This window comes from Mycotypha africana (assembly GCF_025528875.1).
Source record: "Mycotypha africana strain NRRL 2978 chromosome Unknown BDF20scaffold_4, whole genome shotgun sequence".
In the NCBI taxonomy this organism is placed as follows: domain Eukaryota; kingdom Fungi; phylum Mucoromycota; class Mucoromycetes; order Mucorales; family Mycotyphaceae; genus Mycotypha; species Mycotypha africana.
In genome coordinates, this window is record NW_026515728.1 from 37118 (window position 1) to 54104 (window position 16987).

The following is a 16987-nucleotide window of genomic DNA, read 5'->3' on the forward strand; positions in this document are numbered from 1 at the left end:
GGCTGGTATGGAGAAGGAAAAATGCGATAGATTTACCCTGAATCCATTTGAATTTAAAGTGAATTTAGTTTTTTTCTTTTATTTCTAAAAACGGATTGGCAAAAAAGTTTAAACGACGAAAAATGGGCTGCTTAGGTAAACGACTGAGTTTGAAGCATTCCCGCAGGCTTACATAACATCCGGTTTTAGGTTCCTTTCAATGATCACAAAACTGGTATGAGCAGGTATTATAAGTCGTGTGTGTTTAGCGGATAAACTAAGTGTTGAACAATAATTGTAATAGTTAAAGGTATATTAGTCTTCCAACATTGTGCTTCGAATCTAATTTAAAGTTGATATCCTGTCTCTGCTAAAAATTTGACCATTTCTAGATTTCAACGTACTGTTAATAATGCTGAAGCTAATACACATGCTAAAACTAATGGAAAACCGACAAATACCTTGCCATTGAATTTCAGAAGACATACTATCTACTTGCTGTTCAAAAATATCGCCGAGTTTGTTCTTTTCAGTGCTTGGTGATTGTTCATCGACGCTTTTCATTCCGTTGGAGCTTATAATTTTCGAAAGAACGTCTAGGAACGGAATGATGGAGGGCTTTTGAAAAGACATTGTCAAACTATTTAGTAAACAATTTCTTCAACGCTCACATAAATGCTGATCATCTTACCTCTGTTATATATTTTTCTAAATCAAGATGAAGTTTTCGAAACCTTTCCGAGAATGCTGTAGATTCTGTTACAAGTCGAGAGTCAGCGTTTTTATAATTTAGAAACAGAAGCATTTGAGTGTTTGAGAGACAATAACCTATTGATTTACATCAATACAATTCACATCAAAAGTGTAAGTGCAACCGACCAACGATAAAATTCAGCACTGAAGTTTCAACTGATCTTTGCCAATATCACTTACTGAATATAGACCAGCCAGAAATAAGCTCTGCCAGATCGATGACATTAATAATGCCCATGAAATGTCTAATCGCCATCTGACACTCGCTGGGCATCTGGACTGTAGATTCTTCGCCAGTTCCTAGCGATATTAATGGGCGCTTTGATAATAAATAAACTGCATAATATGCGAGGTGTAATTTACCAGCTGATTTAGGAAATGGAAATGGAGCAGGAATTAATTCTTTTCTTTTTTGTTCTACTGTTTTTTCCCGCCACAGTCATATTTTATTCAAGTTAACTCACCTCCGCTATTTAGCTTTCGCTTCAATGCTGGATCCGAATGGCCCATTCGGGAAATCTGGGACAGCTCTTCATCTGTCAATTTCAAGTCTGTTGGTAATATCTTTTTCCATTCCAGTAACATTTGTTCCAGTTTACGGGATATGTTCTCCAAACCAACTCCCTTTTCAGACATGAGGCGAGCTCTGGGTGTACAGAGACCTCGCAGAGCGTCACCTAGAATGCAGGATAATTTAGCCAGGTACTCAAAGGATACATACTTCCTGCCCTCTGCGTCAGGATAGTCTACATCACAATCCGCGTCAGAGATGGTCAAAGGCCTATACTTAATAGAGTAGTCTAAATAGAAAGTTTTGCTTGTCTGACGCTTTTGAGCTTATAACCGTACCTGCCCAATGAAGCACAGACCCAGCGATCGATTATATAAGCACACCACCAGATTCTCCTCCTAGATTCCGTTTCTCTAATTGTTATTCCGCTCTGTTGTGTATTTGCTCTATGCAACCCTAAATCCTGCGCCTATAAGAAGTGGATGATTTAAAAGGCATGATCATGTATAAGTTAGTACAATATGTTATTTCTTTCCTTTGAGTCCATCCCTAAAAAAACTTTTCTTAATAGCGTGCTACTCACCATTTTCACGGCGATGCTTGTAGCAATCCAATCTGAACTTTGAGATCCCCATTTATCTGTGTTCGCTGCTTGTAAAAGTAATACTTGAATAGCTTCCATTGTGGGTTCTAAAAAGTCCAAATCAAAATTTTGTTCTAACTGAAAGCATATATCGGTAAAGTATTGTTTACGGTCCACAATGTTGTATTTTTCAAGAAGAGGATGACCATCACTCAACAGACGGAAAGCGGCTCTGCAAACAGCCATAATAATTGGTATAAATTGAGGCTCATGGTTGGCTTTTTGATATTTTTCGTAAAATTTCTCCTCATCCACGATTGGGAGGAAGGTATTTAACTTTTCAAAATAGAGCTTGATGAGATAGTCTACTAATTCTTTAGGCGGCATTTTCCAACCTGGATTTAGTATTTTGCATAGATTCCTATATGGTGAAGCTCCGGTTTCAAGTCGAGCCACCATCAAATCTTCTTCATGCCCTTTAACAGGTCGTGGCAACGCATTTTTCTCTTCATTGCTGCACTGGTGACCAGTATTTTCCGTAAATAGGCGAGTTAATAAGTAAACACCAGATGAACTTCCCATATATGAAAATGGCCGTTTAGCATCTTTGGCGTTAGGCGTCAGACATTCAATTCTAGGCAACAGATGCTCATTCTGCTGCTGCTGTTGCTGTTCCTCTGTACCGACCTTTAGCGTTGGTGACGCACTGTGTGGCGACTTTTGACTATTACTTTGACACGAGTCCATATCTGAAGAATAAGAACCATCTCTGCCATCGTTTATAGGGTCTTGTTGTACCGCACTGTCGTTTTGCTGAAGAAGATCTTTCACCATGTCTGGTGGTAGTTTTCCATTAGCTGCTATATCCAGTAATAACTTTTCCATACGTTTTAAACGCTGTTCTAACCCATCGACATATCCTTTAGGTGGCCCTCTCTTTTTAGCCGCTTCATTAAACGTACATAATTTGTTATAACTTCTGCAGGAACTGCATGGATTTTGTGAATAAGCTGGATCATAATCACAGCTAGATAAAATAAAATCAAGAGAAAGAGTTATTTAAGCAAAACTTACGCTAAGTAGCAATAGTTAGCCTATACCGAATTTTCTTCCGTCTACACAGATCACCTATGACAGAATAAAGTATTTGTTTAAGTGATTATGGAAACTTTCAAATGACCAAACGCAAAGTATCTATTGCACATAAATCGGTATAATCATACATGCTCTATCCCTTCTTGGTCTTTTTTTAGTGCTAATTTTCGGTTCCTGCGTAGAAGGAGATATTGAATGAGGCTGTAATGAGGGCAAAGCTTCATGCTGTTGCATGTGTTGTAAATTGTTGGAATACATTATTGTGCTTTAAACCATTAAAATGTGTTAACGGGATATAATCGGTTTACTTTGAATGATTGTTATCTGATATCTAATTTTAGCCAATGATAGTTGCTAATCGAATGCTTTCCGAACCTGTTATAGTTCGGCTACCTCGCATCAAAACTGGAACTTTCCGTACGCATAGCAGTTAGGAAGGATGTCCATACACGAGACTCTGAAGCATCGTTAACAATGAAAAGCCAGACTTGAAATTATATGCTATTCTGTTTTAAAACAGGTATCTCCTAATTATGACGTTCTTAGATTTATACAAATTTACATTCAAAACTATGGATATGCCGTTTACAAGCAGAAATATGGACATAGCGAAATACAAGTTTACGCCTCAAGGTCTAGATTTTTCCCATTGTAGACTCTTCTATTTTTATTTAAGCTATTTTCATGCGATTGTTTGTATTGCATTAATTACAGAAACTGTCTTTAGCATTTCTATATAGTGATAAGCACTTATCGCGGAAGAGTGTAGTACAACGTAACCGCACAAATAAAAGAGAAACGAGAAAAAAAAAAACGAAAAAACTGCAAATTGTCTTGTTTGCAGTGACAAAAGGACATTGCTTTTTTTCTTCTCCACTTCCTTCTTTTTTATTCTCCCTTACCAACAAATAACAAAATAATATGACTCATCAGCTCTATTACAGTGACAAACATCCCACAGCGTTTTATCCGTATTCAACATTAGCGCCACCAAACTATCACCATCACCGTCTACCATTACAGCACCTCACGCCGTTGCTTCCAGTAGTCGATGACAATACATATCACTACTCCCTTCCACAAAGAAAAATAAGAATTAGTAACAGTAGACCAAAGCTATCTAGATCATTATCAACTGGAAGTCTGAGACATTTGGAAGAGCAACAGCAGCATTTCATCAATCAAGGGATTACAGAGTATCCTGAGAATGTGAGTAGCAAAAATTAACCTGGAACACAACCTCTTTTGTATACTAATGTATTTAAGCAGGTATACAACTGGTATTACCAGCAACAGAATGAGCCTCAGTATATTCATTCACAAAGAAGTACTATTAAACCGAAGAACAGAAAAAGATCGAAAGGCAGAGAACACAATGAGAGAAACACACTGGAAAGAAACGAAGATAGTGATGACAGATATGATAACAATAACAGCGAATACAATATTGATCCAGACGTTTACACAGATATTGATGGCGAACCCATGAATGAGCTGGAACTGCTTGCTGCAAAAAACGCTATACGTAATGAAACAATCTTTTACGACGAAAATGATGATAAAGAAAGAACTGCTAAGCAAGTGTCATCTTCAAGCGACAGAAAGGTAATAGAAGAACAACAACAGAAACCACAGAAAGTACTCAGAAACAGTTTAAGGAGTATTGATGACGACATGATAGACGAAAGCTTATCGAATGCAATGAAGTCGTTGAACTTCCAACATATCAAAGTAGACTCAGCAGCAGTCGCTGATAATACTTTCAAAAACGAAGAAGCAACATCCAAAGTAAGTAACAATGCTGCTAGCAATAGCAATGACGATGTGCTTAGTTCTACTCCTGACCAAAGTATTTCTGCAACCACTTCAACAAAAAAGAAACGATGGCCATTTTCCTTTCTATTTAAGAAGGGTGTACTTCCCCATGCAAAACAGCAGCACCAACAGCAAGCCCTTCCTCAGCACCTTGTGGCCTCTGCGAGTACGCCGCCTACACCTGCATTGACACCTGATTATTACAGTAAAAGGATTAGTGCAACTACTTCTGTTAACAATTACAGTTACGACGGTTCTATTCTTTCTTCATCTTCCACGGGATCATCATTGCTTTCCGTTTCGCCGTTTCAGCAACAACGACAGTTGAATCCTAATGCATCAAATGGCAACATGACTACTACTGTCACTTCAGATCACTATAAAAGCATTAAAGGTTCATGGTACTTCAAGTTTCTGACACCGTTTTCTATGACATCTGACACTTGGCATAAATTTGACCAAGAAAACCAACATAAACTTTCCGATTATATCGAATCAGTATCACTTCATTCAAAGACCTATCCGATACATCAAAGCCAATTTAACCACTATCCGTTACGCTCTCAAAATCAACTAGAATCATATCATCTGCTTCAAATCTCGGATTCCCATTTAGGGCAAGGAAATATACCTATTGTTATTTTACCTTTCCATCAAATAGGCTTTTATTGTATAAATGACAATGTCAATCAACTAGCCTATTTAGAATTGAAATATATACCACCATCTTCTTCTGTAGTATACACGCAATAAAATACCAAAACTTGATTCTTCTTGTCTCTTAAACGTCCTTTACTTTACTTTATTTTGTATCCGAAAAGGACAAAGGGTTCAATGTCCCATTTTAGAGAGTGTTCATTTGCTATCTTTGAATGACATATGATGATCGCAGTATACCGTAAGATCAAAAAAAAAAAAAAAAAAAAAAAAAAAAAAATGAGAAAAAAAAAAAATGAAAAAAATTAGAACGGTTATTTCTTTAACAACAAGCTATTAAAAGAAAACTATGCTTTAACAACTATATTGATGTTTCACAGATAGTTCTCATAATGTTTAGATTATTTACTATGCGATTTCGCGGAAGTGAGTGCTTCCAATTGTTAAATTTATCAACTTAACAAAGTGCTACCAATTTTGTAGGCAAAAGGCAAACAATTGAGATTTCACCGCTTCTGAATTTTTGAAATTATCATTAGTCTTTACTCAAACTTGGATATTGCTATCAGACGCTTTGACCTGGGTATAAAAATGCTTTATCTTTTTTTTTTGTGATAGAAAAAGAAGTGGTTGATGTAACTCATCAATACAAAAATGACAATAATGCTACCAAATGTTACTTGCTTCTTATATACATACAATATACGGATTCTAAAGAGTTATTCTATGACTGTGCAAATGTTCATAGCACCAAATTCTGATTCTGGATGGTAAGGCCCACGACCACATTTTGAAGGCAACGAGACAGAAAAATCTCCATTGGAATAATAGAGTGCCGAGTATCATTATCAATAAGGTGTATATCATTAATTCAGCAAAGAAAAATGCAGTGTAGTAAAACAATTTTTTTTCCACTAAACATAAACGATCCCGTCAGTTTAGCTTTGAAATACAATAAAGTCTAGTTCGAGATTACTTACTTGATACATGAAGAAACCTTAGCAATGAACTTGTAAGTTGAACACTCAGTGATCCGGTCATACCAAAAACGATGAATCTCCACACCCAGATCAGATAGTATCTCCAGCCTTTTTTTTTACTGTTACTATTGCTGCTACTTGGTAAGAGGGCTTGTCTTTCTCGTAAAGAATCTGTGTGATCAGTCATCTGCAATCCTCTAGAGGTTTGAGCTACAAAAGGAAATAAACGATCGAAAGTATATCTAGCGGGGAAGATAAAAAAAAAAAAGAAGTGGCTCAACGACCGAATTATATAGCTGGGCTGTATTTATGCAAAAGGAAAATTGTTTAGATTGATATGTTACTCAATCTGGAGTGTATACATTACTTGATTCAATTTCCATTGAATGAGAATTACTGCTATGGTAAAATGATTATCTACATTATGTAGAAGATACCATAAGATCCAAAATAATTTTGAGTTGCAACTTATCACAAATGCTGTTCGTTTTTTATATATAAAAAAATAGAGAAGTTTCTCCTCGAAATTTTCCACTATACTGCTCGTATAGGAAGTAGCAATTTCGGTACACGCTTCTGTAATGGCTTGACTAAGTCCAGGAAAGAGCTTGACAGCGCTAGGGTAACTCGTTTTGAAAGAATCAAACGAGCTCAGTAATTGTTCTGATATCAGCCTACTATTTGTTGGTCTTTGTCCATTCACCAGCTGTATCATAGAGTACCAGAAATTTTGTGTAAAGATACATTTTATACACTTTGGCTCAGCAAGAGTGGCATTTTCCAAGACGTAATAATTCACGAAGAGTTTGGTTTTAAAGAACCAAGTTTCGGATAACAGAACAAGCTTCAACAACTTTTGACTTGAATGTGTTGCGATAGTCACCAAAAACACAGTTATCAAGAGGCAACCTTCTTGAAAACGCCTTATAATTACTCCCCAAATGATGTTGAAAAACCTCTGCCTTTGATAATACATGTTGAGGACACAGAGGAGAACGCACCGATTTATGTCCTGGTTGCTTGCATTTGGTACAACAGACATTGTCTTTATCTGGGCCTTCATTCTTCTCTTTCCTTGCTTTTTTCTTTTCTTTCAACTATAGGTACATTAAAATCTCTTAATATCGATAAATTTACCAACTTCAAAGCCACATGAGGTGCTTACCTTGATCTGCAGTTTTTGTCTTATACAATTCACATTTAAAGTATTGTTGGGTGTAATGATCCCCTTTACCGCAATCAAAACACGTTACATCTAACAGTACACGATGATTAATCTATAAGTATATATATGATCAGGTATATAGGCTTTCAAAAGGCAATTTACCATGAACAGCACTTGATTTTTTCTTTTCAAAAATTTGCTTTTTCTTTTCATAAATTATTGTTTGAACATGGGTCATAGTATGCATCATAAAACGTAAAATAAAAGTGAGACAAAAACATTGACAACAGACAATATAACCATCCTTTTCCGCTATGGTATCTGTTATATTATGTCCTTCAGCCCTCTAACAATGGTTTGATATTGACCTTTTTTGGAACTCTGTCAAAAAAAGGCACCGACAAATATCTGGTTATTCGCGTAACACATCGTCATTGAATAAAAAAGTTGTCAAGCTTTTGTAATTAAGCCTACTGCAAGATAACGTCAATAGACCATTATTGGCCACTTTCTTACTGAAAGAGACTCATTTCTTGGGTTCGATTGTATGTCATCCTTAATGCTGCTAAATAAGTGAGTATCCAATATTTATTCTAAAAATGTTTTATAATAAATCTAAATTAAAAATGAATATTGTCCATTAAAAAATTGTGAATCGTCTAAAAGGCAATTATTGACTGTCATTTCGGAGATCGAACGATATCTGTTAAGATATCTCCTGATTTGGTTACAGAAGATGTTGAAGACTCAGGTTAACTGTATGGTATGTGATACTGTTAGTACCAATTTGTAACATTCATAATAACAGAAACAACAAGTATAAAAATAGAAAAGAAACCAATCTTGATATTGGGTATATGTGACTGATTCGATTGATATATGAAAAACGTTACTTGTCACTTTTGCTAAATCGTTGGAATTTATTTGATTCATGCAACTTTCGGTAACTGAGATCAGATAAAAGCCACCACGGAGCTTTGTCCATTTATTGGCTGCATCTAATTGGATAACTTCGTTTTCAGGTTACCTGAATTAGAAACTCTCAGCAAAATTTTCAGCTTTTCAATAATTGATATTCTGATCCTTTTCAATAAGTTCGTATTTTTTCTCTTTACCAATCCTTATTGATCATCTAGTTCATCAGAGTATACTTACTTGAGTATCTCTGCATCTATTCAACGACCTTATATCTATATTATAATTTGTTTACAAAAGTCATTCAAACATCTACAATACTTTGAAGCAAATTTAGAGTAATTTACCATGACAGCTGCTGCGAACGAACAAGCGATTTTGGTCGAAGAATCTCTCAATAAGATTAACACAGCTCCTACATCTGCGGAAGTTGAGCAAGCTGCTCAAGCCCTTGCCGAGCTTGTTCAATCGAAAGGCATGATTATGATCAAGACCTATAAAATCTTCGACAAACTATTAGCTTCTATCAAAAACAAAAAGTCAGGTTTAGAACGTGAAGGCGGTTTGATCGGTTTTAATGCTATGGCAGAAGTTATGACTCATGAGGTCGAACCATTATTGATCAATTATCTTGAGATTTTTTTGGATTTATATGCGGATAAGGGTCAGGTTGTCCAAGAGGCTGCAACAGTTGTTTCCCGTACACTCGTTGATATGATACCGCCTGAAGCTACCAAAATTTTGCTACCTGTCCTTTTTAAAGGTATGGGGCACGGTTGTGGCAATTCCAAGAAATGGCAAACTAAAATCGGCGCTCTCAAGTTGTTGCAACGTTTTACTGAAAGAGCTCCTGAACAAATTGGTGAATGTTTACCAGAGATCATTCCCGCAGTGTCTGATTGTCTCGCAGATACTAAAAAGGATGTCGCTACAGTAGCTGAAAAGGCTATGCTAAAAATCTGTTCTGTAGGTGGTAATCCTGATATTCAAAAGCACATGAAGGATCTTGTCCTCTGTATGGGGAATCCAACATTGGTGCCCGAAACGATCGAGAAACTTGCCCAGACAACGTTTGTTGCTGAAGTTAATGGTCCCACTCTAGCTATTATGGTGCCTCTTTTAACACGTGCTTTAAATGAACGTTCAACTACTATTTTACGACAAACAGTTGTCATTACTGATAATTTATGTAAGCTCGTTCGTGACCCTCGTACAGCTGCACAATTTTTGCCTCAATTGTATCCTGGTATTGATCGTCAAGCTGAAGGTGCTGCCTTCCCGGAAATTCGCGTGTTGGCAAATAAGGCTAAGCAGACATTGATCGCTGCTGGTGGTGCCCAAGAGAAGTCAGTTGATGAATTAACAGATGTCACCGTTGAAGAAGCTTCTGCTGCTGTCAAGAAGGCTGCCACTAAAGTACAGGGTTTCCTTGATTCCTTTTTCTTGCCCTTCATCAATTATCTCGGTCATATTGCAGCTGATCTCGCTCGTCAAGAAATTTTCCTCAATGACAGATGGCATAAAATATTCACACCCTATTTGAAGGCGTTCATTATGAAATCAGATATTCCTGCTCTCATCGACGACGTTCTAAAGGAAGTTCATACCATTTTCAAGAGTCGTAATAAGGAGAGCGACGATAGTGCGATCGATGAACAAGAAGGAGAGGAGATTTGTCATGTTGATGATTTCTCACTTGCTTATGGTACTCGCTTATTGTTAAGTCATACTAGGCTCAAATTGCATCGAGGACAACGTTATGGTCTTTGTGGCCAGAATGGTGCTGGTAAGAGTACTTTAATGAATGCAATTCATAATGGTAAAGTTGAAAACTTCCCTCCTCAAGAGGAAGTACGTACCGCTTTGGTGGATTACAACTCTCAAGCTGCTGATCCTTCTTTAAAGATCGTCGATTACGTTCTTGCAGATGATCTTTTAAAGGATTTGCCCCGTTCTGAAGTTGAAAAGTCGCTCCGTGACGTTGGATTCGATGATGCTCGTCTTGCTATGTCTGTATCTTCACTTTCTGGTGGTTGGAAGATGAAGCTCGAACTTGCTCGTGCCATGTTATCGAAGGCTGATATTCTTTTGTTGGACGAACCTACTAACCATTTGGATGTGGAGAATATCAAATGGCTCGAAGACTATCTGAATGCTCAAACACAAGTCACTTGTCTTATAGTGTCTCACGACTCTGGCTTTTTGGATAATGTTTGTACACAAATCTTGCATTACGAGAAGAAGAAGCTTCGTTTGTATCATGGTAATCTGTCCGATTTCGTCAAGATCTATCCTGCTGCTCGTACCTATTATACGCTTGATGCTTCTACTGTTGAATTCACATTCCCCAAGCCTTCCGTTTTACAAGGTGTTAGATCAAACACTAAGGCTATACTCAAGATGACAGACTGTTCATATACTTACCCTGGTAATCAGAAACCCTCCCTTATGAACGCTTCTGCCTCTCTATCCCTTTCATCACGTGTTGCTGTCGTTGGCCCCAACGGTGCTGGTAAATCCACAATGATCAAGCTTTTAACAGGTGAAATGGTTCCTCAAACAGGTACTGTGTGGCGTCATCCTGCTCTTCGCATCGGTTACGTTGCTCAGCATGCTTTCCACCACTTGAACCAGCATCTTGAAAAGACTCCCACTGATTATCTACAATGGCGTTATTCCACGGGTGAAGACAAAGAAGTTGCTGAAAAAGAAACTCGTGCTTGGAGTGAAGAAGAGAGAGAACAAATGGAAAAGCCTATTTCTGTGAACGGTGAAATGCGTCAAATTGAAGCACTCTTAGGTCGTACAAAGCTGAAGAAGACATTCCAATATGAAATCAAATGGAAGAATAAGCTTCCCAAGCACAACAGCTGGTTCTCTCGTGAAAAGTTGTTAGAATTAGGTTTCCAGAAATTAGTCCAGCAATTTGATGACAAGGAAGCTTCTCGTGAAGGTTTATTGTATCGTGAGTTAACCATGCCTACCATTCGTCAGCATTTCGCCGATATTGGCCTTGATCCTGATATTGCTCAATATACCAAGATGGGTGCCCTTTCTGGTGGTCAAAAGGTGAAGGTTGTCATTGCTGCTGCCATGTGGAACAATTGTCATATGTTGGTTCTTGACGAACCTACTAACTTTTTGGATCGTGAAGCATTGGGTGGTCTCGCTACTGCTATTAAGAAATGGGAAGGCGCTGTTGTAATGATTTCGCATAGTACAGAATTTGTTAATGCTTTATGCCCTGAAAGCTGGAAATTGGAAGCTGGAAAACTATATAAGAGTGGTGTTTCTGCGGTGGAAGATGAGACCCACATTGATGAAGAGAAAGTGAAGGCAAAGATTTCAAAAAAGAAGAAGAAAACTAGAAATGAAATCAAAGCTCAACAGGAGCGTCGCCGTGCTCGTCATCTCAAATGGTTAATCGAAGGCGGAACCAAAGAACCTGATACCGAAAGTGATTAAAATATATAATTTGCACTATTTTTGTATAACATTATTTACATTATTATAACTCTGTAGATTCTCATAATCCTTTATTACATGTATATTCTTATTTCTCATATTCCTTTGCATCAAAGAGGAAATTTACTCATATAAATTATAGACATTCGTTAGAACTTATAGAAATTGAAAATAAAAATTTTCCCCAAACTTGAAATACAGGCTTTCTGTTACAGTCTTCTACATGTTTGGACTTTCTAGGTATGATGAGCTATCCATAAGGATTATACAGCGCCGTAGGAAAAGTATCTGCCTCTTTTTAGGCCTATTTGTTGTAGTGACCGTCGTGACACTATATGCCTTCGTAGACTCGCTCATTGGTCAATCTTCACGCATCTCATCTGTCATTTCACCCCTTCAAAGACAAGACGTTCAGAATTGTCTAATGAGTTATTCCTATCCAACGTACACAGAAATAGAACCACCAGACCATGCGTTGTCCAAAAAGTATAAATTGTACCTTTACCGTGAAGGAAATCTTGATGCAGTTGATACGGTAACTATCTCATCTGTGTAGATTGAAAGCAGACGGAGCTAAACGCTAATTTATTACAGTTATATGGTGTTCCTGCCTTATTCATACCAGGGCAAGCTGGCAGCTATAAACAAATTCGGTCACTTGCCTCAGCAACGACGAACTGTTATCACAAAGGCCTATGTTCAGGCCATAATATAGATTATTTTACGGGTACTATATATTGAAGATTGCAAAAACGGAATATTTAATCAAGAAGCTCATTTTTTTTTTATTTTTTTTTTTTTCATTTTACAGTTGATCTGAACGAAGAGCTATCTGCACTTGATGGAGGCGTACTCTTAGACCAAGCTGAGTACATGAATGCTGCGATAAAACGAATTCTGTCTCTATACAATACCGCTCAAAAGCCAACATCTGTTATAATCATTGCCCACTCAATGGGTGGCCTTGTTGCGCGTACCATGTTTATGTTGCCTAACTACATTCCTAACAGTATACAAACTGTCATCACATTAGCCACACCGCATTTAGCTGCACCTGTTTTACTTGAACGTACAATGTATCAGCTCTACCAAGATTTAACCTTTTTCTGGAAGAAAAACCATGAAAAATTGAGCAATGTTGTCATTATATCTATTGCTGGCGGATCACTCGACACAATAGTGCATTCTGATGGCGTGAGTATCAACGAAATCGTACCAACGACCCAGGGATTCACTGCTTATACAACATCAATTCCAAATGTATGGACGGGTATTGATCACATGGCTATTTTGTGGTGCAACCAACTGATTCGATTGTTGGCTTCTACGGTCGTCAAAATTGCGGACTTGGGTCAAATGCCCACAACTGAAGCTCGAATGGAGATATTTCGTCAAAGCCTACTACTAGACAACGACTATTCATCTTCTAATGCCGATGGTACGTATGCTAATTGACCCACTAAGCCGACAATGATAGTAATCAATAACTTTTTATATTTAGTCCCTATCTTCAGAATATTTGATTATGAAAAACGGCATATCCGTTCCCCCAGTGAAACGAGCCTTAAGGTGTTATTTGACAATGATCAACCATCACTTACCCTTATTCCATTCGACGTTAGACAACTGAAAATTTTGACAAACATCGATAAAAAGTATGATAGCTGCTGGTTTCTTGCTCATTGCTCTTCCGAATTGGAATGCGCTCCTTTTATTCCGAACGTTACATTGCTTCCATCAATTATGGCAGCCAACTTAGAAAAAGCAATACCTAATCGGGTAATGACGATACGAAACAATGGTTTGTCCAAATACCTGGGTATAGCAAAAAGGTGTTATGCAAAGTCTTCGGAAGGTCCTGCATTCATACAGAGCTATGCCACTTCTGAACGACCAATTGTACATAATGCAACACTTTGGAGTAAGTAATATCAAGGATACCAATCTCTAACTGATCTAGTGATTTACACTTTGCCTAACTATCTAGGCGTTATGTCAACTGGACTGTCATTCAATGCCTCCTCATACCAAAACATACACAAATTTCCAAACATCCAAAGTTCCGTGTTCGCATACAATGTGCGTATACAATCTATAACTGATAATAGGACGGAGAAAGCATTCTGTAAGCCAATGATGCTACAGACAATTGATGGGGTAGAGCCAAAATTCTATCGACGACTAGAACAGGGTGTATCTGATCGTATTACTTTTCATCGAGATACAAGCAGGAACCACACAGGGCTATCGTTAGAATTCTTCACTGATAATCAAGAATTGGGCATTCGAATTACCATTGACTGGTATGGGACACTTGGTCGCGTAATTCATCGCTACGGCGCTATGCTGGCAAATTTTTGCTGGGTGAATACGCTAATTATTCTTGTAACGCAGTTATTGTTTTACGCTTCAAATGGGAAACGTACGTATGCATTTTTATTGTAGCGGCTTGCATATCGCAATAATGCTAACTTGTACTGCCTATTTTTGCCTTTAGGAGAATTTCCTTCGTATATTATTACAGTGATTCATTGCATAAAGGACCCCATTCTACCATTTGCCGTACTACTCTCAATATCCAATATCTGTCAGTACTGCATTTTAAGAGTTGAGAAGCTGAAAGGAACCTCTATCACCCGCTTTTTATCCGATCATATAGTGATGGATTCCAGCGAATGGCAGTTTGCTGTATTAGTAGTATTCTTATACATTTTGTCCCTTGGATTAATTATAACAGCATGGGTCATCATTTCAGCTATACTACTATTAATGTCAAAATTCATGCCTCTGTCAGTTACAACGAGCACCAAACGTCATCAATCAACCCGCAAATATTTCTGTATTTATTCAACAATTCTTATTGGTCTCGCCAGTTTTATACCAACATCACTCATTTTCTTGGTTTATTTAATCATTTGGAGTATATCAACAAGCCGAGCTAAAATACGTGCACAGTTTGATTTCCCAACAGTACAAAATGTATACAATTACAGGTTATCCTGGCTTATGTTTCTTACCGCAAACGCACCCTATTACTTACCCCAGGCGGTTGTTTACTTAAAAAATCTACTAATCGGATGGACCCAAAACAGATTTGATATATTACTATTCGTTCAAGATTTCCCGCTTGTAATGATAACACTCTGGCTCTTAACAATTGGAAAAAATCCTGACATTTTAGACATTAGGTAAGTTGATGAACAACATGCTCAAAGACCAACCGACAAGTAATCACCTTTGTTTAACTGTTTCTCTCAGATATTTGAGACCTTCTATTAACGCAATCGAATTATTAATACTGTACCAATTATTGAATGGCTTTTTACACCCTTTCCCACTCGCTCACATTCTCACATCGTATCATAAATAAACAGCGTCGTAAAATTTTGTGACAAGAAACAAGCAAGTTATCTTATGGTTTATTTTTCAGTAAGCAAAATTGATGCAAGCTTAGGATTATACCTTTATACAGAGGATAAGATAGGAGGTTCAACGAAATCCTTGGCAGCCTTAGCACCGGTATCTTCAGCAGCAGCGGAAGCACCACCGTGGAGAGCCAAGAGAGCGGAGACATCAAACTTGGGAGCCTTGAGAATCTTGACCTTACGGGTGTAAGTGTTTTGGAGAGGGTAGATACCTTGACAGGCCTTTTCGATACGGACAGCAATGGCGTCTTGAGCAGTTTGAGAAGCAGAGGAAGTAACCTTGGCAACAAGTTCCTTAAGATCACAAGCAGAAGCTTCTTCGGTCATAATCTCGAACATCTTCTTACGAATTTGACGGATTTGAGAAGATTGAGCATAGGTGGTCTTCTTGATTTGGTTACGACGACGAGAGGTGAAAGAGATGGCGAAAAGACGAACGAGGTAGCCATCAGTGGTCTTAACATCGACGAAAGCTTCAATCAAGGTTTGCCACTTCTTGACCATGGAACGGAGCTTGTCAGTGGTCATGTCCATACGGTAGAAGTTGGTAAGACAGTTCTTGCCTTGAATTTCATCAACCTTCAATTGAATCTTACGGAAAGAACGAGATTCGTCCTTGGAGAGATCACCAAGAGACATCTCAACAACACGACCTTGGAGAGAGTCGTTGGCGTTGCGAAGACCTTGAGTACGGTTGACTAAAGTCTTACCGACTTGACGGACATCAAACATGGAAGGAGCTTTGATATCATACCAGTCCTTACGGGTGAAGGGATCAACACTATTAAACAAGAATATTTAGTTTTACTGTCTCAATAACTGTGTCAGACGGAAGAGTTGCGATCAAAATGTGTCCAATGCCGGTCATGATAATATATTATGTCAATGTCAGTAAATGTTGTGGAGGAATAAATCCATTTAAGACAAGAGTTGTAGAAATACTTCGATTGTCCAATCGTCTTCATAATTTTGTTGTAGATCATCTCTGGAATTTTTTTTTTGTATTAGGCCGTCGTTAAACTAGCTGCAAAGTGAGATCATAAAACAACTCTCCCGACTGTGTAGAAATGTATATATCAGTCTACTTACACCTTCTTCTTCAAACCCTTCTTTCCTTTAGAAAGACGCCTAGATAAAGAAAAAAGGGCGAGTTGATGTTAGTCATTGAAATGCCAATCTTCAAACAAATAATATGTATTTAAACTTACTTATTCTTGCCAACAGCTGTTTAAAACAAAAGCGATCGCATAAACAACAAACGGATGGAAGTGTTAGTTAACATTGAAGGATTGATGGATGTATACAATACTGCTGATGTATAGACTTTACCCATAATAACGATTTAAAAGAAGGAACGATATTCTTGGGCACTTTGCTATACTTTAAAGATCCCACAGTTTCCTTTCTGACCGTCATGATAAGCTACGATTTCGGGGGTGACTGTATTCTTGCAACCCGGAGCGCTCTTTTGTAAGGGCTTTAATATAGCGAAAAGTTTAAGCCTAGTCAACTCTCCGAGCCGAAAACATCTGACAGCTTAATCGTTTCTAAGCGGAAGAAGCATTAGCAGCAAATAAACTGAGTAGAGTCTGGTGAGAGGTCGAGGAAGCACATCAGAATAATCAAAATTGATAGCCATCCATC

General features: G+C 37.8%; 6 protein-coding genes across 6 annotated transcripts; 3 read left to right on the forward strand and 3 right to left on the reverse strand.

Annotated features, from left to right (window-relative positions):
• Positions 1-172: 172 nt before the first annotated feature.
• On the reverse strand, positions 173-3292 carry BDF20DRAFT_861972 (fungal-specific transcription factor domain-containing protein). Its single transcript, XM_053080598.1, has 9 exons — positions 3050-3292; positions 2927-2954; positions 1827-2853; positions 1582-1712; positions 1197-1513; positions 913-1098; positions 671-807; positions 372-597; positions 173-289 (listed from the first exon to the last, which is right to left on the reverse strand). Exons 1-9 carry the CDS (start codon positions 3177-3179, stop codon positions 228-230), a joined length of 2244 nt encoding a protein of 747 aa, XP_052936823.1. The 5' UTR covers positions 3180-3292; the 3' UTR covers positions 173-227.
• A 420-nt stretch (positions 3293-3712) lies between these two features.
• On the forward strand, positions 3713-4888 carry BDF20DRAFT_411180 (uncharacterized protein). Its single transcript, XM_053075398.1, has 4 exons — positions 3713-4130; positions 4191-4526; positions 4603-4709; positions 4772-4888. Exons 1-3 carry the CDS (start codon positions 3843-3845, stop codon positions 4624-4626), a joined length of 648 nt encoding a protein of 215 aa, XP_052936824.1. The 5' UTR covers positions 3713-3842; the 3' UTR covers positions 4627-4709; positions 4772-4888.
• Positions 4889-6845: 1957 nt separating this feature from the next.
• BDF20DRAFT_999733 (uncharacterized protein) lies at positions 6846-7808 on the reverse strand (the record flags this gene model as incomplete). The annotated part of the gene is made up of 3 exons (XM_053085493.1): positions 7701-7808; positions 7539-7628; positions 6846-7463 (listed from the first exon to the last, which is right to left on the reverse strand). A coding segment is annotated over exon 3 (591 nt), but the record flags the coding sequence as incomplete, so codon positions are not given.
• A 730-nt stretch (positions 7809-8538) lies between these two features.
• On the forward strand, positions 8539-12091 carry BDF20DRAFT_972443 (P-loop containing nucleoside triphosphate hydrolase protein). Its single transcript, XM_053085041.1, has one exon. It carries the CDS (start codon positions 8802-8804, stop codon positions 11916-11918), a length of 3117 nt encoding a protein of 1038 aa, XP_052936826.1. The 5' UTR covers positions 8539-8801; the 3' UTR covers positions 11919-12091.
• A 2-nt stretch (positions 12092-12093) lies between these two features.
• Positions 12094-15305, forward strand: BDF20DRAFT_861996 (PGAP1-like protein-domain-containing protein). The gene is made up of 6 exons (XM_053080599.1): positions 12094-12453; positions 12513-12645; positions 12730-13356; positions 13420-13839; positions 13906-14340; positions 14416-15305. Exons 1-6 carry the CDS (start codon positions 12142-12144, stop codon positions 15108-15110), a joined length of 2622 nt encoding a protein of 873 aa, XP_052936827.1. The 5' UTR covers positions 12094-12141; the 3' UTR covers positions 15111-15305.
• BDF20DRAFT_972448 (S-phase-specific ribosomal protein cyc07) lies at positions 15306-16476 on the reverse strand. The gene is made up of 2 exons (XM_053085042.1): positions 16433-16476; positions 15306-16124 (listed from the first exon to the last, which is right to left on the reverse strand). The coding sequence occupies exon 2, from the start codon at positions 16073-16075 to the stop codon at positions 15383-15385; it is 693 nt and encodes a 230-aa protein (XP_052936828.1). The 5' UTR covers positions 16076-16124; positions 16433-16476; the 3' UTR covers positions 15306-15382.
• Positions 16477-16987: the final 511 nt, after the last annotated feature.